The sequence below is a fragment of the Strigops habroptila genome, chromosome 10 (assembly GCF_004027225.2).
Source record: "Strigops habroptila isolate Jane chromosome 10, bStrHab1.2.pri, whole genome shotgun sequence".
Taxonomy (NCBI): domain Eukaryota; kingdom Metazoa; phylum Chordata; class Aves; order Psittaciformes; family Psittacidae; genus Strigops; species Strigops habroptila.
Genome location: NC_046359.1, coordinates 15599381 through 15621292, shown reverse-complemented (window position 1 = coordinate 15621292; position 21912 = coordinate 15599381). Strand labels below are relative to the sequence as shown.

The following is a 21912-nucleotide window of genomic DNA, read 5'->3' as shown; positions in this document are numbered from 1 at the left end:
AGATGGGTTTCAACTTATATTGGCATTAAATGGCCATAACAAGCATAACAGACGGAAAAGCAGAGCATTTTGTGTGCTACTGCTGCTTGATTTTGTGTTACGATGTGCATGAAGTGTAGAGAGTTTCTAAGGCACACAATGAAGGAACTTTACCCCCTCAAACACGGTGTCAGCACCTGGGCTGTCTTTGTAAAGCCTTCCCGTGCTTGGCCCATGAGAGCACAAGGAGGTCAGGCTTTGCTTAGCTTCCAAGATGACTGGACACATCCACACAGATACACCCGGCCGTGCACGGGTCAGCCGGAAGGGATGCACAGCACCACACAACCCCAGAACACAGCAAATCCAGGCGCTCCCTTCCCTGCGCTCATACAACACCCACAAACCTCACGCAACTTCTCCTACAGCGTGAGGCCAGCCCCGCACACCCGAGCGGAAGGCGGAACCACGCGTCAGGTACCCGCCACGCCTCCTGCCGCCGCTCAGGGGGCCAGGTCCCGCCCGCCCCGCGCAGGCGCGGCGCCGCTCTCCCGCTCCCCCCGCAGGATGGAGGTGGTGCTGGCCGACGCGCTGCTGGCGCGCTGCGGGGACCCCTGCGCGCTGTTGCGGGCTGTCTGCGCGCCGCTCTGCGCTGAGCGCGCCGAGGCGCTGCGTCTCCTGCTCCAGCGCCTGGCCGCGGTCGCGCCGCCGCCGGGGGAGGCCGAGGCGCTGCGCCGGGCCGCCTGGGAGGTGGCGCTGGAGCGGTGCCGGCCGCTGCTGCGCGGCGGGGAGGCGGCGGCGGCAGGGTGCGGGGAGCGGCTGCGGGTGGCGCGGGCGGCGCGGGGCGCGCTGCGGCACTGCGTGCAGCTGTGCGGGGCGCCGCTGGCGGCGCGGCTGGCCTGCGACGCCCTGGCGGAGCTGGCGGCGGGCGGCGGGGCGGGCGCGGAGGCGGCGGTGGAGGCGCTGGTGGCGGCGGCGCCGCGGCTGGAGGAGCCGGCGCTGGTGGCGCGGTGCGTGGCGGCGGCGCTGGCGCTGGTGCGGGAGGAGGGTGAAGGCGAAGCGGTCGCGGCGCTGGTGGCCGGGCGGCTGCTGCCGGCGCTGGGCGGCAACGGCACGGCCCTGCGTTATGTCTGGGATGGGCTGCTGGGCGCCGGCGGCACCCCGCGGGCCGGGCGGGCGCTGCTGGCCCTGAGCGCCTTGGCCGACGCGCTGCTGCCGCGGGGCGCGCCGGGGCCGGGGCTGGACGCGCGGCTGTGCCCGCGGTTCTGGCGGGTGGTACAGCAGGGTCTGACCGAGCGGGACGGGCTGTGCCGGAAGCGGGCCCGGTACCTGCTGAAGCGGGCCCTGGACCTCAGCGGCGGGCAGCGCGCCCAGCTGCGCTGCCCCACGGACGGCGGAGACGGTACGGCCGAGCGGGGAGGGGGGAAAGGGAGTGCGGATAGACCCGGGCTGCGTGGCAGGAGTAACCTTGTTCTTTCTTTGTTTTCTTTCTCTTGTTAGAATCAAGTCTGTTCTGGTGGTCTGCTGAGGAGAATGAGAAGCTCCTACAGTTTTGGGAAACTTATATCTTGATAATGGAAACTTTGGAAGGAAACCAGGTAGGAGTGCGGTAAAATCCAGGCTCAGCCTGGTTGTATGTGATGCCTTCTGCAACGATGGCTGTAAATGTTCTATTGCGCAAAGCACTTCCACTTTGGGTGACTGAGGGTATCTGAATAAGCATTAACAGGAATATTCTTATTTCGAATTTTAAATATTTAAAACACAGAACGTGTAATTCGTTTGGAACAAACTCAGAACTCTCTTCTATCTTTGAATTGAACTAAGAAAGAAAAACCTGCATCACAGCTTATTGCAAGACCGTGGGTAACCTGTTTCCTAGTGAAATCAGGCTCTTGCACTTCATGACCTCTTTTCAGTAGGGGGGACTACATCTGTATGGTAAAGCACTTGTGGCCCTGGGTGAAAGTGATTCTGAGTTTGAGTGTCCAGGGTACTTGGTAGAAAGATTCCTGTTGACTTGAGACTTCCATGATTGTATCATATTGTGGTGCTAACTATTGGTTGTGTGGCTACCTCTTTGTACTTATTTTATTTTATTTGTACATAATTGTCCTGTAACTGAAAGAAATAGTATTTACCAAAATGTTTAATTTTGGAGATTTCTGCTGCTTTATTATAATTTTGATGAATAGAATGATCGGTTATTAGCAAGTATTGTTCTTATGGTAGAGTAGCATGGAAGTACCAGTTTTTCTTCAGCGCTAAACTGTGATTGTTACATACTGAGTGCCAGGATCAGTTGCACAGGCACTGTAGGTTTATTTAAATGCAGTTACATTGTCAGTTACTATATTGATACTGATGATTAGTGGTGATAGTAAATTCTAGCCCATGAGTAAGTGCCAGTTCCGAAGTTTGAGATATAAACTGACTACTTATATTACATCTGATTTGCATTTCAGATCCATGTCATAAAGCCGGTATTACCAAAACTAAACAGTTTGTTTGAGCATGCTATATCAGGGGAAGGAGGTAAGATGCAATGTTTTCTGAACCATCTCCTAAATATTAAGCAGTTAAGTCACACTTCTGTATTTATTTTTTTTTTTTATTCTGCTGTTTTAAATCCCACTTTTTTGTTTTCTCAAATTAACTGGTGGCTATTCCAGTTTTTGTGGGCCTGCTACATGCACAAGTTGCTTGGCAAACGTGCACGGGCAGTACCACTCCGAGTGCTACTGCTCCAAGCAGAAGTCCCAGCATATGCGTATTGCTTACTATATTATCTTGAAATATCTTTTTCGATCAGCAGTCCCAACTCAGTAGTCCTTTTCGACTATGTTTTGCTTAGAATGTTAATGTGTCAGTGTCATTTCTGTATCAGTTTAGAAAAATTTGTTTTTGTAACAGGTTATTGGTTGTTTCACCCATCATGGCACATGTGCATTTATAAACGAATGTTTGAGAGTGAGAATAAAACATTGACAAAGGAGGGCATTCTTCATTTTCTGGAGCTTTATGAAACAAAGCATCTTCCCAATTCACTTGGTTTTTCAGAGGTAAGGCTGTTACTGTTACTTGCCAGAGCAAACAGAGGTTCTAATCTGTGATATATCTTAACACTAATTGCCTCCGTAGTGTTGGAGTTAGACACTTTCTGTAAAAATACCCTCTTATTTAGCTGTGCAAGTGATAGCAATATTTGTAAGTGGTGTCAAATATGTCCAGGCTAGAGGGAGTGTGGTTTTGAGTGCAGTCATTCATTTCCGTATTTCAAACTAATGCTAATTAAAGTTGGCTCCCAATTCATTGCGATTTTTTTTTACCAGAAGTGAAATTAAGGGGTGATTGATGCTTCAAATTTTCAGAGCCCCTGGATGTCTCAAAAATTATTAATGTTACTTGATTGAACAAAGTCTTCGGTAAACATGGTCAATAGACTTCAAGTCTGTATATATTGCCTCCTATTCAGGGATGGATTTTGAAAATCCATTGCTAGGTAACCCTCTGAAGAGGTGAATGTATAATCAGTAATATACTGATGAATATATTGCTGTATCCCATTAAAAACCACACTTTAAAATATTCTGTATGTGGCAAGAAATACTCTGAATTTAAAGTTCTAAATTTTTTTTTTTTAATTAATAAGCCTACACCTTAGTAAGGAATGATCTCTACTATATTATTACTACTTCTTTTTCTCCTTCATAGAAGGAGTGTTACCCTCAGAGGCTGACATTTCTGATTTATACAAATAAAGTCAGCCTCTTCATGACTAACTTGAAATCTAGTCAACCTTAAATCACACCCTGAATCCTTCTACTTGTGTATGCCCTTGTCTTTCACTTATTTAATGCTTAAATATCTTTTCTGCATCTGTTTCCCAAAAGTTTTTCTTACTCATCTGCACCTTTCACAATCCTCTGCGCAATGTACCTAGTGGAAAAATTGCTTTGCTTATTTATTCACCACTAGACACCTGGTCTAGTGGAAAGTGGCCGTGCCCATAGCAGGGGGTTGGAACTAGGTGATCCCTTAAGTCCTGTCCAACTCAAACCATTCTGTGATCCTCCTGCTACCCTTTCTCTTTAGTTTCCTCTTCTTTTTGCTGCTGCTATTACCAGCAAGAGAATTCTCCATTTTCATTAAAAGACCTGTGTCCTTTTAAAATCTGGTGAAATAAGTCTAGTTATCCTCTGTATAATGGTGCCTTGCAAGTGTGCATTTAGCCATTGTTCTTATTTCCTCTTACCAGTTCGTTATTGGACCATTAATGGATGCCCTCTCTGAAAGTTCCCTCTATAGCAGGTAAGACACTGATTTTCATTTAGGGTTTTTTTTTTTTATTAATGTATTGATTATTGGAAATGTATTCTAATGATACTGTTTTAAGTATGTGCATCAAATCTGGGTAAAGGAAGACATTAATAAACAAATGGTGTTGCTGCACTTACTGACAGGTAAAGAGTTTTTCAGGAAGGGTGGGTGGCTGTAAGTAAGGTGAAGTAGGTTCAATTTAATCCTTTTGATAGCAACATGGGGATCCCTTAAGGACCTATTTTACACCTTGTGTGAAGATACTAATTAGGAAATGAAGTGAGATAGGATAAGTGAATAACTTAGTGAAGTATTTTTTGATCTTCTGTTTTTCTTGCCACAGTGGAAGAAGGGGCTGCTCTAATTGTTGCCAATTCATAACTGATTGAAGTGGTTTTCTGTCAGGGCCTGATTATCTTTTGGGAAATTAATACTTTTTTACAGGAGACTCTTTGCAGTTGGCAGATGACAAGTGGCCTCCCTTGGTGTAAATACATAAAGAACAGATAAAAGTTTGAGGAGTTGCAAGTTGTACATTCAGAGTACTGATATCATTCAGTCCTTTGTGCTAACTGCATGGAGAGTACTGTGAATGGGGAATTAAGTGCTGACTGCACTTCACACTAAGCATTATGCCAGATGCCATGGCTTGGGTGGTTCAGCTAGCAATCTGAAACTCAGTTCAGAATGGTGTTGGAGGGGCCTTGACTGGCTGACCTTGTTAGGCAGCTAGAAAAGTGGATACTGTCTCTTTATGCACTGTTAGAGCTGTGCTGGATCAGTGCTTCATAGTCTTCTCTCTTAGCTTCTGTATTTCTGGTGACACAAGTTCGCATATGTAGAGGAGGGTGCATGTTTGAGTATACTAAGAATAGACAAAGTTGTTATGGTTAATGTCAAAATGTATGAGAGAAAACTGTAAAATCTTGTGACTGATGCTAATCATTGATAGCCCGAGACTTCTCATGAGACGCAGGTTGTCTCTGTTGGTCTCACAGAGTGTTTCTTGCATGTTAAAACCTTCTGTGCTGGTTGGTAGTTTTCTATGTACTGACTTTGTAATCTAGCTCCCTAGCACACTTGTGTAGGTAATTTGTCTTAGCTGTTCTCGAAATCAAACTGGTCACATTCTTGCTGCATGCCACTGATGTCCTGTGGGCCTTGGCAGCCTGCTTCATGGAGGCTCTTGTCATTCTTGGGTGCAGGCACAGGGTTGAACTGACAGTGCCATCTCATACCGTGGGCTCAATGCAAGATGCTCTGAGTCTTGAGTAACCTAACCTGACTTGAGCCTGCACTGGAGTGCTGCAGTGTGTTACCACCATGTCCTTGTAGGTGGCCAGGGAGAGTCATGGTGTTGTGACCATCCCCATCCTCTATGTGTTTGCTGGGTGCTGTTGGAGTATGGGGATGAGTGGAAGATGCAAGCTGATGCACTCCCATCTCTTTGGCCTGTTGGAGCAGTCTCCAGCCATGAACTGCACTTTGTTTTTGTGTAGGGGCAATCCTGCTTGTAGCTGTTAACATGACAGTCGTGTATTTGATGTTCCAAATCCAACAGGACACCAGGTCAGTTAATGGGAGCCTGTCCTCCTTTGGGAATGAGGCTACAGAAGTTTTTGGCTACTTACATCATGCTTCTTCCAGGGGAAGAAAAAGGTATATTTCAGTTTTGCCTTTATTTTTAAATAAAGAAACCAAATAAAACCCCATTTTCCATATCTCATGTAAACATTTACCACTGTTTTTCTACATTACTTAAGAGAAAAAAAGAAGTAGTTCTTGTGTCACTGGAGTTTCCAGAGACAAGAGGAGTCTTCAGAGGCTTTGAGGGATGCCACAGGTGCAAACTGAAGCAGACTTGCTTTTTTAAAAATAAACAAACTCCTAAGTTCTGAAGGTGAACAGTATTTGAAGATTCTTTTTTGTGAGTTTGTCAGTGAATATAATACTGTGTTGAGCAAGATCTTTAGAACTGTTCTTTTTTTTAGGTTTTTTTTTTAGGTCTTGGTGTGTTGGGTCGTTTTTTTGCTTGAGCTTGTTGTGGAGGCTTGCTTTGGTCATACTGGTTGAATCGTTGTGTACTTTGGTCTGCCGTCACACGGACTGCTACTCAGTCTACTAGGCGTTGTCTGGTACTCAAAATTCTGGTACTGAACATGGTGATCAGTGCAGATCACGAAAGCCAAAATTAGAGTTAAGGTTATCTCCTTACCACACTACTATATTGACAGACATCTTTGGAATATGCTTTTTTAATTGAAATGATTAGGATACTATTCTATTGGTTTGCATTTAGTTTTCAGTAATGACCATAACACTCTTCTGCTGGGGCTCATGTTATTTAAATGCATTGGAGAACAAGGAATCACTCCAGATTGTTTTGTTTTCTTTTAAGGTAGCTTCCTGTTGAAATTTATTCAGAAGATGACAAGTAGGCATTGGTGTGCTGTTCCCGTTTTGTTTCTTTCTATGGCTCTGGCATATATCCCTGAGTGTAAAGTACTGGGTACTGAAGGACTTCATGCTTTGAGGTAAAAATGTACAGGTGGAAATGCAAACATTACATTCAATGTGAAGTGATCATGTGGATTGTTCCTTTAATTTTGGCTTTAGTCCCATCTGTCCCCCTCCCACCCATGTTTTAAATTTGTCAGGTATATGCTTATCCAAGTTCTAGTATGGGTTCTTTAAAGTACATATGTCAATAGACTCTTGGTTCTGGATTGTATACTGTTTGATCAGGCAATGTTTGTGTCATATGTTGTAGAATATGTTTTTTAAATACAATCTAATATATTGAAAATAATAATTATCATATACATGAAAATGTTTAAACATCCCAAGTACGTGTTTTCTACAGTGCACATTTTTCTTTTTTCCAGAGATGTCCTCCAGTGCACTATGATTACACATCAGATTTTGTTGCGTGGAGCTGCACAGTGCTGTCTTCTTCAAACGGCTATGCATTTGACAGATGTGGTGAGTTTTGTTTTGGTTTTGTTTGGTTGTTTTTTTCTTCTGGTGTAATAGAAATACACTGACACTTTTACAAGGTAAACAGTATTTAAAAAATGGCTAAATACAACATGAAACAACTGATTTGGTTGGATTTGTAATTTTTTTTTATTAGTGACTACTTGAAAATTGTGCTGTATGAGTTAAGATAATTTTTTTTTTTCATTACCTTTTATTAGTTGATGTTTCCTTGTAAGGTTTTCATGTAGTAGTTATGGAATAGTATTCTATTATGGTATCCACTGTATAAACTCAGGTTTTAACAGGTAGAAACGAAACTGACTTTCCTGAAATACCTAAGAAAATAGAAGTATTTGTAATACTGGAATTGGTATTATACCATTAATGTTGAAATAGCAAGACCTTAGTTATGGAGTAGTCAAAGTATTCATATTTTGGTTGTTTTAGAACATGCTTGCTTTTTAGATGAGTGGACAGTCTTACATGTAGTGTATTATGGTTATAAACTTGGCTGAACTGAGAATTTCCTTTTGGAAATACATAAATAGCACTTATCAGTGACTCTTATTTATGTACATTCATTTAAAAGGTTTCTTCAGTGAATAGCACTGTTCTTCTAGTCATTCATTAACTTTGAGATAGATATTAATACTTGGGAATATTAAATGGTGTTTCTTGGTAAAGATAAGTTCGTACCAAAGAGGAAGAAATGAGTCTGTGTCATGGAAAGGAAAAAGTAAGTTTCTTTTCCTGAAACTGTTGCCAGATGACAGTAAGCTGCTTGAGTTGTTACATAATTGTTGTATATTATGTTGGCAACTGATATATCTTGATTAATTTCTTCAGGAGAAAGTGTCCCTCCCTGAAGTTTCAAGCTTTCTTCTGTCCCTTAGACCAGAGGAGTCCCTAAGGAGAGATACTATGTTATGGATGGAGGTGAGAACTGAAGCTGGTTTTATGTTCATCAAACATTTTTTAATACCTATACAAATGCATGTTTTATTATTGCTAATTTCATATTTAAATAGCTGCTTTTTGCATTGTGGCATTTCTGGATGTGGAATCCTGATGGATTTATGTTTTACTTGAAAGCTGTGGGGTTTTTTTGCTTCGTTTTTTTTTGTTTTTTTTTTTTGATACATATATGTCTTTTTTTAAATGCCATAGAGGTGTTAATGTTAACCCTAAACAAATTATTAAGCAGATTCAAAGCAGAAGAATTCTAAGGTGGTTGAAGGTAAGGTTAGGTGAGGTTAGGGTGAGGAGAAAAATAGGAATTTTTCTTTTTTCATGCAAAAGTTCTCAATTCTGCAGAAGAAAATGTTCTTTCTTGAGGCAGAGTTGGTTTTTTGTAACTTTCAGAGTTTATATGCCCCAGTTCATTGTGTTTCGTAGAGTTCATCTCAGTATTGCAGCTGTTGGGTGCAGTATTTCTCTGATTATTTCACAGTATTAGCCATGATTTCAGTAGGCATCCTTAACTTGCTTTAGTTTTACCATAATTAGTAGCAAGGAGGTTACGCTTTAGCATATTGAAGTGCAAAACAGAATCGAATTTTACTCAGCTGAGTTTTGTCTTATAGTGGTACCAGTGATCTCTTTTGGGGCATTCTGAATTACTCTCTGGAAGAACCTTTTTCCATGTTAATTAGAAGGGAATAGTCTTCTAAACCTCAAGGTAGCTCCATTAAACACCTCTCACAGTGTGGATTTGTTGTTGTACCAACTCATGTTTGGTAGTGCTTTTGTGTGCTGCTGTTATGTTAGTAATTTCAGTATACAGCTGGCAGACATGGCGAAGTAGTAATGTACTGGTTTTAATTCAGCTTTGCAGTTGGTTGCAAGTGAATGAAAGATGCTTCAGAAAGCCTGTAACCTCTGATTTTGAGCCTCAAGAGACACCGTCATTATGCCAATATGTATGCAATCTTGTGGGAGAGTACCTTAAGACTCCGGTGTCTGAAAGTAAGTTAAATGTTTATTAATATTAAACCAAAAATTACAACAGTCCTTTGAATTTTAGAATGGTTGCTCATGTATTTATATTGTAGCTTTGGTATTATATATTATTATATTATACCCATTGAGTAATGGTTTTAAACTGAAGGAGGGGAGATTCAGGCTGGATATGAGGAAAAAATTCTTCACAACGAGGGTGGTAAAATACTGGAACAGATTACCCAGAGAGCTGGTAGATGCCCTGTCCGTGCAGACATTCGAGGCCAGGCTCGATGTGGTTCTGGGCAACCTACAACCTGCTTATTGCAGGGGGTTTGGCCTAGATGACTTTCAAACTGTTCTATGATTCTAAATCTATTCAAATTCTACCTTACTTGTGGTATTCATGATACCTAAGTTTGAAATTAATTTTCTAATTCCAGTTTTCCTTTGTAAAAAATATAATCCTGCAGCAAATAATTGAAAGTTAAGCCTTAATATTCAATTCTAATGCTGCACTGATTTCCTGTTAGACTTCTTACATTTTTGGAGGTGCCTGAAAATGCTGGAGTCTTTTTTGTTTCTTAATTTCTTTTTGTTTCTGTTTTTTAATTTCTTTTGGGCAAAATAGTTCTTCATATGCCTGTTAGCTGGTCAAAATCACAGCTGATGTTTCTGATGAAGCATAGTGGAATTATGTTCTGGGTTAACTTCATTTGAATATGCTAATATATTTTTAAAAGCAATAGAAAAGTCGTTTGGGAACCACTACATAATATATGTTACTACATAATATAACACATAGCCTAAAATTGCTTTCAGCCTAGAGGCCAATGATATCAGCCTCTTTGAGGTGTAGAAGAAAAGCAGTTATGTTTGTGTTTAGTTTATATCTAGATAAAAGATTACAAAATATTACTAATATTCTTGCTAGAATTAATTGTTGTGCTACTAATTTATTTTAATAAGCTATAAAAAGGAAAGTTTTAAAAATCAATATGAAGGTATTTTTTAAATACTGTGGAAACCTTAAAATATCTTTAATCAGGAGAAAATTGCTTTATGCCTGACTGGTTTGAAGCTAAGCTTGTCGCAACAATGATTCTGTTGGCTGCAGAGGTGGAGCAGATGAGGAATAAGCACAGGTAAGTATGAAATATCTTATTTTACATTTTTCTCTTTTGGAACCCCTTCACTCCTGAAGGATCTGTTAGAAGCCTGATTGAGTCAGGAAGCTGTCCATTTTTCTCTGCAGACTTTCAGTCAGCTTGGTTATTTTTTAGCCTTGTCCAACTGTTGCTGTAAGCATACTGGGTAACATTTCTAAAGATACTTAAGTGACTTGGAAACGTGTGTCCTATTTATGTCCATAAGTGACTTCAGCACTTAAGGCAGATACTCAGAAGAAGACTTTCTTTTTAATTTTTGTTTTTGTATAGTGGAAAAAGCAACATAGAATGGATTGAACTAGAGGCTTTCTTGAACCCTCTTCTGGATGTCTTGATGAAACTTGGCAGTAATGCTTACATACCAACACTGAAAACAGATAAAAGCCTACAGCTTCTCTTGAAGTTATTGCAGACCCGTTCGTTAAAATGTTCCAATACGCAAGATGGTTAGTGATATCTTCAGTATACTGTGTCTTTTATTAATTATAGTCTAACTAAAACTAAGGTACTTACTGTTTTAAGGCTATATTGTCAAATTAATACTAGCCTAGAAGTGTTAAATGTAAAAGTTGACCATATGGCATATCTGTTATGAAATAGAGCTGTGGGTCCAATCCTACAGGAGCTTTTCTGAAGGTGTTCCAAGGACTGGGAATTGAGAATGTGGAAGCCTTCCAAGAAAGCAGTTGTTATCCATTAGGATTAGATTTACAGTGTCTAACTGACTTGCTTTAGTTTTACCATGGTTAGACGCAAAGAGGTAAAGCTTTAAGAGAAGCCTGCCGATATGAATGTCTGAGTTTTGTCCCCCCTCCCCTCCCTGTTCAGATTGAGTGTTTTAACTTGTAGACCTTTCAGAAGATTCTGAACAAAAACCATGGAGTCCTTTAGCACTCCTCTTGTGAGAACTTGGTCAGTTTGTAATCAGAATAGACCTTTTGGTTTTTTTCTGAGAGAAAATGAGGATTTGCAGCATTATTTTCATTAATTAGGATGCCGAACTGGAACAAGAGGGATCTTAGTGTTTGCTTTCTGCTTCCCCAGATTATTTGGGGATTTTTTTTAGCGTTTTTATAACATAGAATATAAAAGTAGTTTTGGAGTGGGGGCCACAGATCTGAGTTCTAACATGGGGAAAGAAATATTTCAGGTTCTGCATCCAGGTTTCATAAAGATGTCTCAGTGCAGCCCCTAAGTAAATCCTTACCCTCGTTTTAAACAGTGCTTTATACATTCACTCCCCTCGTGAATTTCAGCTGTTTGACTGAAGTATTGAGCATTAATTGTGCAGGCTGTTAAAGTTTATAATGTGGGATGGCCTCTGACTGCTGAAGTGGATTCCTTCAAATGAAACTAAATAGGAAGATGTGCCCCAGCCACCAGTGTGCGTCCAGTCTACAGCACAAGGCTAGAACAAGCTTAAAGCAGAACCCTACAAAACACATTCAAGTGCATATTAGGTTATTGGTATTAAGAATTGAACTCTGTAAATAATTTCCTTGTGTGCCTTACTTCCTTCTGAGCTTGCTAATGTAGATGTAATGGATTGCCCCTGCTTTGGGAATTTTGACACCTGGCTTAGAATGTTAAGTTCTGCTAACAAAGTTCTTAAGGTCTGGAAGGCTGAGCATTGCAGTGTCTCTATCCCTCTGAATGTCCGTATAGGTACTCCAGTACAGCTCTTTGCCAGTAGAGTCTTTCAAGAGGTTTTCAGAATTGCACTTTAATATTATGTCTTTTTCTGTTAAGTTAAACAAGGGTTACTTTTCTTTTCTTATAGTATTTCCTACAATGTTTTTGTGATTCTTCCTCCTGCACAGGAGAGCCAATTAATAAATCTTGTTTCTGCAGCTGTGAATTCACTATGGTGAGGGGTGGAAAGAGTAATGCTGTAAATTACAGAAGTTTTGCTTCTGTGTTGATTAAACAGGAGGTGAAAAGTCCTGTCTGTCAGATGGAAAATGATATGGGAGGGAAGAAGAAAAGAATTTAAGCTTGTAAAACAAATAAAACAATTGGGATTGTTTTATTTAAGAATAATGGGGGTAGGCATGTCTGAAATGCATGCTGAATCAGCAGCATTTTTCTACAGGTCTTGCTACTGTACTGTTGTTACACTTCACTGTTCTAAACAGTAAGGGTTTGCTGAAATTTTGTTTATAGTGTTACAGAGCCACTGGTAGTGAAATTGATTTTATGCCCAACATGTTTATCTGAAGAATTTCTGAATTTTAATTGCAGAAGATGTTTTAGCTATTTGAGACTTAGGATGAAACGTGATAATAATCTGACATAGTTAAAACTGTTTGTTCTAAACAAATTATACATTAGAAATGCAGTCCAATGATCCATTTTAATAGAGAACATTGAGAGTAAGTACAGTACAGATTTGGAACTTATGGAAATAGTGTCCCTTTATATTTCAGCCTTCTGAAGGTCTTCCATTTCATAATAATTTTGCTATATGAAGTGTAACTCATGGTCAGCTCCAGAGAAAACCAGCAGATATAACCTCTGGGTAACTCTCTTAAATACTGAAACTAATGATTGATATTTTTAGAATGACCTGATCATGCAGAGTATTTTAACTCCATTTTCATATTGATACATTATTTCTTTGACTTTCAGCTAGCCCTTACCCTAGAGGCACAGATCGAAGGGTGTTCATGGCTAAATATGTTTTACCAGAGTGACCTACCTCCGTTGTATAATAAACTTGTGTCTTTCAGTTTGTGAAATAAATATACATATGTGGCATACTTTGTAGTCTAGCTTTTTCTTAGAGAAAGTATCACATTTTGTGTTAGAACCGTATGGTTTTGTTTACAGTATTAAGCAAGGAAGCTACTTGACTGAAATTTTTTAAGATTATTCTATATCCAAAGCTGAATTATTGCTAAACGGCAAAAAAACCCAACCAACAACCACAACACAGTTTTCACATCTGGGTATGTGAAAATTGGAAATTTTCATATTGGAATTTCATATTTCATATTTACATATTGGAAATACATAACTATAATTTTTCTTACATAAAATTAATTGCTGGATATGGAAACTTCTGTTCTTTATTAACGAGTAAGTTCATGAATAAGCTGTTTGCACAGAAGATTTGGAATAGGATGAATGTGCATCAGAAGTTGGAAAATTATGCTTTGGTCTTCTGCTTTTGTGTGGTTTCTGGCTCACTAATACATGATAAATCTCAGGAAAGACTACAGTCTGGTTTGATTGTTTCAGCCCTGTGTTTTTTATTGCTAAAGAGTACAGAGCTGTTTCAAGGTATTCTTAGATATTTGGGTATGTATTACTGTATAACTTTAACTAAATCTGCATGATACAATAAATTTCTTAAGCAAATTGTATTTCTGTATGTTAATACATTATTGGTTTTTTCTCTCTTCACACAGACGGTGTATTGTTTTTTATCTGGAAATCTCTCATGACACCTGTGGAGAGTATTCTTGAATTTGCTCTCCGACGGCTTACTACAAATGAGTTAAGCACTGTAAGTAATTATTGTGAGACACAATTTGGTGTGGTTTTTGCTTGTTAATTTGATTAACCAATGTTCCTGATTTTCATATCAAATAAATCTGCTAGTGGACAGTCCCCAAAACGTGGGTGCCATGGAAGATTGATGTGAAAAGCAGTTCTGTGTCAAAGCGAAAGTTAGAGTTGAAGCAGGAGAACAGTGTCTGAAAGCCAGTGGCAATTCAAAGGTGTATTTTCTCTCAAAACTACAGAAGGAATAGTTCTTTCTTCATGTGGTTCCTTGAGCGCATGGCTTTATAGATGTTTTTTATATGTGAAGAAGAGTTGCAAATACAAGAGCAGAATAAAAAGCCATAAAAAAGCAAGATACAGCCAAGAGAAAAAATGTAGTGGGCAAGAAGTGCAAGGCACACTGTTGTGTATTTACAGGGTGTAGAGCTGTGCTGTGATCTGATAAGCGAGTTGCCTTTGAATACCACTGATACTCAGGCCAGCTCTGGTGTTTTTACATGGCATTACTTTGGGCCCAGGAAGCAAAGCTAAGTGAAGTTACCAGTTAAGTGGAGATTTCTTTCAGAATTTCACACTGTCTCTTCTAAGGCATGCTCCAGAGCCCTAAAACTAAAAGAACCTGTAAGTTGAAAAGATTTAAAAATAATAATAATAAAACCCAAACAAAACCCAAAACAACAAATAAAACCCTAACAATGACAAACCCCCCCCCAAATTAGGGAAAGGTTGTTCAGCTGCAATGACTGCTGTTGTTTTCCTGCTGCTGTCATTATTACTATTGGGTTTCTTTTATTTCAGCTTAAGTTTCCTGCTCTTAATGCTTTAGTTTACCTTTATTTCCTCTTTCAGATTGGTGATTTGGATCGTTGTGATCTATACTTAGCTTTAATTCCAGAGATGGTGAATCTGTGCTTGCAAGTCAGCTGGAAGAAAGTACCATATATCAAGAATTTCATTTTGTCCCTGACAAATGCATCTATTCGTAATCTTCAAGAGAGAAATTGTGAAGAGGTAATTTAATATTATTTGCAACAGTAAATATTAATATAAAATAAACCAGTAAATATTAATTAAATATTTCTGTAATGGTTACAGGATATTTCTATTATATGAGCTAATTGCATAGCCATATGATAAATATAACAATCTACAAATATTAATATTTATTATAAATATATATGATATGAAATAATAACAAATTTGTGTGAATATATATGTGTGTATGTATATTCCCGAACACATATGTGTCTTTAGTTGGCATTGTACTGTTAACGTAAAATATTTGTAGCTAAGTTTTGTAGCACTTTTGTTTCGTTACCTTAAGTTTTTAGAAGTCTGTATAGCTAAAGTAAAACTTTACTTGTAATAATGGACTACCTGTATGCAGAAGCTTTTTCCTTAAATACAAAGTAATCTTCCCAAGGAAGTTACTGTTAAATGAAAATAATTCTGTTGAATTTCCAAGCTGGAACATACAGAGAAAAAGAAATTCCAGAACCCAGAATTACTTTGTCTTTTTCATATTACGCTCATTGTTCTGTAGTTGTATGTATTAGGCTAGTATGTGTGAAATAGATATATATTCAAAAGTTAAAGAAACATTAACTTTTATAAAAGGAGGAGATTTAAATTAAAATTTGTTGGGTATAATCTTTGGTATTTTCTGCATTGAATTATTGATCAAGAACAGTTAATAACACAGTAAGATTGTCAGTATTTGATTTGCTAAGTTTACTTTTCTAAGGAAACAAAGAGCAAGACTTAATTTTTTTTCTTTGTATGAATTATATTCTAATTCTAGTAGTTTCAAATAATATTGAGCTTTTAATACCATTAGGGTACTAGATGCTTATTGGCTTTTTTTTATTGAGACTTTCTATTTCATGCTTGAATATATCTATCACACAAAATATCCACAATGAGCGTTGTGACCTTGTAGCTTCTTGGACCAGTTAGCATCTGGTAATCTGAATTTCAGCTGTATTATTGCATTGTGTTTCCAATTATGTGGACCCGCATCTTTTTTCTAGTTGCTATCCAGCAATATATATAAACTGCTACCTGGCAAGGTACAAGTGTTCCATCATGGTCAAGCTACACACCTGCACTTAATGAATAAGTGACTGTAATTTGCAAGATTTATACTTTTTTTCAATGCTGGCAACTTGTGATTGATTGCACTGACCCAGCCAAGCAAAGCTGTTATGCTTAGGGAAAGAAAATAAGGAAGTAGAAGGATGGAGAATTGCTACCTTATAATGTTTGCAGTGGTACAAGTAGGAGGATTATCAAATGTAGCAGTAGGTTGTTTGTATCATATTAGAAGAAATTGGTGCATGTTTGTTCATCTATGATATGGTTTTAATTAGGAGCCAAAGCTTCAAGAACAAATTAAAAAAGTAGCTAGCATGGCTTCACTTACAGCAGTTTGTGAGTTAATGGATCGGAAACCTGAAGCACACCTTGACTCTCTGCCTTCTGTGGATGCTCTGAAGAGATTCATTTCCTTTTCTCAATTCAATGATGTGTTAAAGAAGCCATCTTATATTGGAGAAGAAAGTAGGTACGTCTGTGCTATAACTTCAGTAATTCTCCAGAACAAATTTGGTTAATGTGGAGCATTGATTAAGATGATGGTTTTTCCTGTTGTTTTCTTTGATAACTTTTTGCCGAGATAAAAGTGAGGAATTCTGAACGCAAACTATTCATTCAGTTGCTCTTTCGTCTTAACATTCAGGTGTTAAAACATTAAAGCGTCCATAATTGATCAGGCCAAAGGTTCTTTTGCTTAGTCCTCTAGTGGTATGAAGCCAGAGCTAGCTTTGAACATTGCTTATCCTTATGTATATGAAATATTTATACACTGCACAAAGCTATAGCGTGTATGCAAGCAAGTTGAAATGGAAATTACTTACTGTTGGGCAAGGGAAGCCCAGAGCAAGCCTGAGGGCCAAAATGTAAGTACTTAGCTAAGAGAGATGGCCAGCATATAGTGATGTTTCCATTGAATACTCTCCCAGATGTTTATGACTACTGATAAGACTGTCTGAGCCTGAAGTGCTTTTTCTCTGTTTAAAAGAACTTTGTAGATTTCTCTTCCATGAACTTGTTCAGTCTCCCCTTGAACCTGTGTCAATTTTAGTGTCTTGAAGTATTATGAGTTTGCACAGTTAAGCTGTTCCTGGTGGATTAGGAATGTGCAGGATAAATGAATACAATATGTATTTAAGAATAATATTCTTATATTCTTCTTACAGCTTATGTGAAGAAACAACATCCCAAGGATGGGGGAAAATTGTTGCACGCTATGTTCGTGACCAGTGGATTTGCCTTCGTTTTGTTTTAAATTCATTTCCTACACTGGGTCAGGAGCATAAAGAAACTTCAGAAATGTCGTTATCTACAGTTGAAAGGTCAAGAAAAGTTCTACAGTCTGCATTAGAAGCCCTGACTATTCTTCCTTCAGACCAAGTTTTACCTGTGTTTGACTGCATGAAAGTCCTTGTTCCCAAGGTAGAAGATAAAACTACTACAAAACATAGAACTACTACTGTATAATAGTTTTGGGAGTGGTTTTTGTCAAGTGTAACACTTTGTTCTTCTCTTTATTTTCAGCTTCTGGACTCCTCGGAGCCTCTCTGCATAGAAGCATTTGATTTGGCTTGGAAAATTATATCTTCTTTGAGCAACACACAGCTGATATTTTGGTCCAATCTAAAAGCTTTTGTTCAGTTCATCTTTGATACTGAGGTTCTAGCTGTTGCTGCAAGTGCAAAGGGTCAAGCATATGCCAAAATAAAAGAGGTCAGTTTTAAGAATACTTTTTTGGGAAGGGAACATGAATTTTATCTGGATCTAAAAATGTATTTTACCTTCTATTTTTCCTTCAGCTATTGTTGTGAATTTGTCAGTTCAAAAAAGGTATTAGTTTGAGAGTGTTAAGAAAAAAGATCCGAGAGTTAAATTGAAGATAAACAAATCTATTGTTTGTTTTTGTAACACAGAAAATTAAAAGTACCATTTCATTGATTTTTAGACTGTTCAGTATCTTCTGCATTGAGAAAATAATTTTTTCAGTCCTGTTATTTTATTTTTACACTATATACTTCCTCTTGAATGTTTTGTTCAGGATTTGCCACCTGAACTATCACAAACTATTAATATTCTAGAAAAAATATGCCTTTTTCTAATAGTTTAGTCTTTATGAAAATACTTTCTTAAATGGAGTTAGAAACTGTCATAGATGCTGTTGAATAAGATAACTTTAACTGGGTCTTTAAAAGCTTTTTTATCCTCTGAGGATCCAGGTGTAGAACATGGTAGCGCTGCCTCCATAGTCAAGAGAAAAAAAAAAAGAATCTTTACACCTTTGTAAGATGTATGCAACTTCCTGTACTCCAAAAGTTCTTGTGTATATCAGGGTGTTCTTTTTTCATTTTAAGTTACTAAAACTGTATTCAGTATCAAGATGTTGGTTTACCTTGGCTTTATATACTAGAAAGTTGTTTGCTATTTCTTTTCTAAATAATCTTCCTTGGGTGGTTTTGGGGTTGGTTTTTTTTTGCCTTTTTCCTCTCTGAGCATCAGCTAAGTGTTTGTGCAGAACAGTCCACAATGACTGCAAGTATTTCACCAAAGCAGTAATACATTATATATTAGTTACTAGTATATATGTACACTTAGACTTAGGTCCCATGCACTGCTTTGTACTTGGCATGGAAATCATACTAAAAGGGGTTGCAGTTTTGCTTTGAAGTCACCATAAGTAGCTCTGTCCTGGTGTCACACTTGTAACTGTAAAAACTAGCAAATGTCCCAGCTTTATTTTCAGCACGTGCTGAAATGCAAAGCGATTTTAAATAGGTAGTGTCCGTTTTTAATAAAATACAGAAAAATGGACACTATTTAAAATTGCTGTGATATTTCAGTATCAGACTTCAGTATCTTAAAATGTAGTCCTGTTTATTTTCTTTGTTCTTTTTGAAAACTTGCTTCAAACAACTGTTACAGTTATGTATTTTAGCAGTAGATAAGACTTTGTAGTCTTCATATGGACACAAGCCAAGATACATATGCAAAGATGGTAAAACACTTTGTCAGTTCTAGGAATCGGTTAGCTTTTTCTTGAATAATGGATAATTGTATGCTCAGTATTGTTGTAACTGATGAACTTGCTTTTCTTTGATCTTAACATTTGTTTAAATTCTTAGTATTACTGTTTTAACATCAGTGTTAGTATTTCAAGCATTATGTAAGATGTATTTTGCCAGTGTTGAGCGTCTTGAGTCTGTGTGACAGCTATCCCATTGTCTGCAGTGGGACATACCATGACAGCAGGCAACAAGGAGCTAAGGAAGGTCTCCTGTACTCAACAAAGGGCATCTGGTTGAGCCACCTTCTGCCCCTTCATAAGAAAATGAAGATAAAGTTCCCAAGCAAGTGCCTGCTTATGTATATTCTTATCCCAATCCTCGGCAGTCTCTGTTGCCATTGACCCCTTGTGCAATGGCTGTATAGTTTGAACTAAACAGAAAGAAAAAATGAAACTCCTTGATACTGATTTGTCACAGAAGAATAATTTTAAGTTCATCTTCCACAGTGCACTCTTGTCTTTTTAATCTTTAGAAAGGGTGGAACAGAGGGGTATTGTTGAGCTAAAAAAGGGAATTACTATTACTATGGTAAAATCTAGAAGGACTTTGACAGAGGTGCCCAGAGCACTGTGTTCTTAGGCTTTATTTCTTCTGCTGCACTTTTCCTTTGTGCTTATTTGAATGTTAATTGTGCTAGAACTTAAATTTCTTTTGTGTGTGCTGGACTTTTACTGTGTTAATGAAACAATTGAAAAATGTACCAGGATTGAGAAATGTGTATAAATGTCATTCTGCTTCCCTCCACATGAAATGCAATAGTTAAATTTTGGAAGTATTAGGAAAGTTACAATGTGTGTCTTTGCACTAAAAGAAAAGTTTGAGTTCTTTTAAAAGACCAAATGTTTCTAGGATTTATTTATTTATTCTCCCAGAAAGTGTCTCTTCAGAGTGCATTCCAGTATTTCAATTTAAGCTTTTCTTGAGCTTCTTGGTACCTTAATCCTCAGCAACACGGAACAACTTTCTCTATGAAAACTGAGTTACTGTCAAAGAACTGTCACATTATCAAAAGTATCATTTCGGAGTGGGGAGGAAAAGCAGCTTTGTCTTGAAAGAGCTGTCACACCTTCTGGAAAACTATTCTCGTGGACAGCTCTAACTGATGTTGTCTATAAAGGAGTTTATAAAAAACCCCACCTGTTCATTCTGAATCTCCCTGTCCTCTCCCAAATGCTTGCAATTTCTTAGAAAAAATTTACTGTGTAACTGAAGTTTACTCTTGCACTTAGCCCAGTGATGGGAGTAGGAAAGGAGAATTTGGGGGACATTTTCCTTGCTTTGTTTGATTTTTTTTTTTTTTCCTCTTTTTGGAGAAGTTCTAGGCAGCAGTTTTGTATATCTTAAATATGCCCTACTCAAAAATAAAAAATAAATGACACAAACACATTTTTCCACTTGAACTCAAATACAAACTTTTAACTTCAACGTGAATGTAACGCTCATTAAAGAATGGAATTAGTGATATGGCTACCTCTGGAAGAAATTTTGTTTAAAGTTTATTTTCTTTCTCAGTTGGTAAGGATTGATTGAAAACACCAGGTTTGTACTCATGAAGTAAGCCCAGGTAGCATTTGTTACAGTTACTGTGAGATTTGTGTTTAAGCATCTGTTTAAGCAAAGAACAATTCTATCTTTTGTTAACTTAATCATATAACTGGGCCAGTTGTTGCCCATTCACCTGGCCTTATAATCAGGGAGTTGTAGATAGATTCAAGACAGCATTAACCTGAGCAGAGATAGGATGCAGGGATGATCAGACCTGTTAAAATAGATATCACTGTAGTAGTATTCTAATAATTCTAGTACTTCTGAAAATTAGATTTTTAAATCTTTTCTTTCTTCTTTTCAGATAATTTTCAAGCTGATAGATATGTCCACTACAAAGACTGGAGTCTTCAATGTAGTCCTTAGTCATTGTTGTCGATCTTGGATATTTCCCACTGTTGATGAGAGAAGTGCTTTGACAAATGCTTTCTTAAATGCTGGAAATTATTGTGAACTTATCACTGAGGCTTGTGTTTTTGGAACTGTATTTAGGAAAGATCAGAGGTATAAAAAACATATTTGTGATTATGCTTGTTACAATTTTGTGCACTTTTTAACTTTGAGATAACTATTGAAAACAGTTTTTGTATGGTATTCTGCTAATTTTGTTGCTTTGTCTTCTTTCATCTGTGAAGGCTTATTCAGGATGTGCATGCCTTCATAGAAAGTCTTGGAGAAAAATGTGCAGCAAATGTTGTTACAGAAAGGTAATGATTTAGAGGATATATCTTACAATATTTGGTGTGAATTGTGTCTTTTGTTACGATTGATGCTACAATACGATAGATGCTGGTTTTGAAGTCAGCTTCTTATCATAGTATCTCTCAAATTGGACGGAACCCATAAGGAGTATATTCATAACTTTATAAAATATTGGTAAAAGGGATATACATTATTGTCCTGGATTCAGCTGTAAGAGTTATTTTTCTCCTTCTTAGTAACTAGTGCAGTGGTGTGTTTTCAACTTTAGTCTGAGTTACCGGCTGGGCTTAAACCACAACAGTTCTATTCATAATTCAGATATTGGCTACTGGATTATTGAATTGTTTTTTGCTGTTTCACTCCCACCTTTCCTCAGTGAAAGAAGGTCAGAGAAACAGTTCTAACATAGTGTTTTGAGAAGCGTTAGTAGTTGATAAAACCTGAGCTTTTAAAAAATCTGCTGCCAAAGTTCACTACTCCATTTTCTACCAAGAGCTTCTTGGTTTCCAGATGTCTGGCTGTTACAGTCTGCAGCTGTGTGGTGCTTTGTTATCTGTAATGTCATTAATTCTACTCCTGGCATTAATTATTCTGGATGTCCTTGAGTAATTAGTAGGAAC

General features: G+C 38.2%; 1 protein-coding gene across 1 annotated transcript in view; it reads left to right on the top strand.

The window, feature by feature from the left end:
- Positions 1–546: 546 nt before the first annotated feature.
- Positions 547–21912, top strand: part of TARBP1 (TAR (HIV-1) RNA binding protein 1) — a 33733-nt gene continuing 12367 nt past the window's right edge. The window contains exons 1-19 of the mRNA XM_030499632.1: positions 547–1381; positions 1480–1577; positions 2445–2514; positions 2893–3041; positions 4238–4290; positions 5861–5958; positions 6698–6833; positions 7185–7281; positions 8125–8214; positions 9105–9243; positions 10265–10361; positions 10656–10831; positions 13796–13893; positions 14742–14903; positions 16262–16455; positions 17150–17405; positions 17508–17696; positions 20895–21094; positions 21226–21297. Of these exons, the coding sequence (XP_030355492.1) occupies positions 547–1381; positions 1480–1577; positions 2445–2514; positions 2893–3041; positions 4238–4290; positions 5861–5958; positions 6698–6833; positions 7185–7281; positions 8125–8214; positions 9105–9243; positions 10265–10361; positions 10656–10831; positions 13796–13893; positions 14742–14903; positions 16262–16455; positions 17150–17405; positions 17508–17696; positions 20895–21094; positions 21226–21297 (3209 nt within the window). The remainder of the gene's footprint in view (positions 1382–1479; positions 1578–2444; positions 2515–2892; positions 3042–4237; positions 4291–5860; positions 5959–6697; positions 6834–7184; positions 7282–8124; positions 8215–9104; positions 9244–10264; positions 10362–10655; positions 10832–13795; positions 13894–14741; positions 14904–16261; positions 16456–17149; positions 17406–17507; positions 17697–20894; positions 21095–21225; positions 21298–21912) is intronic.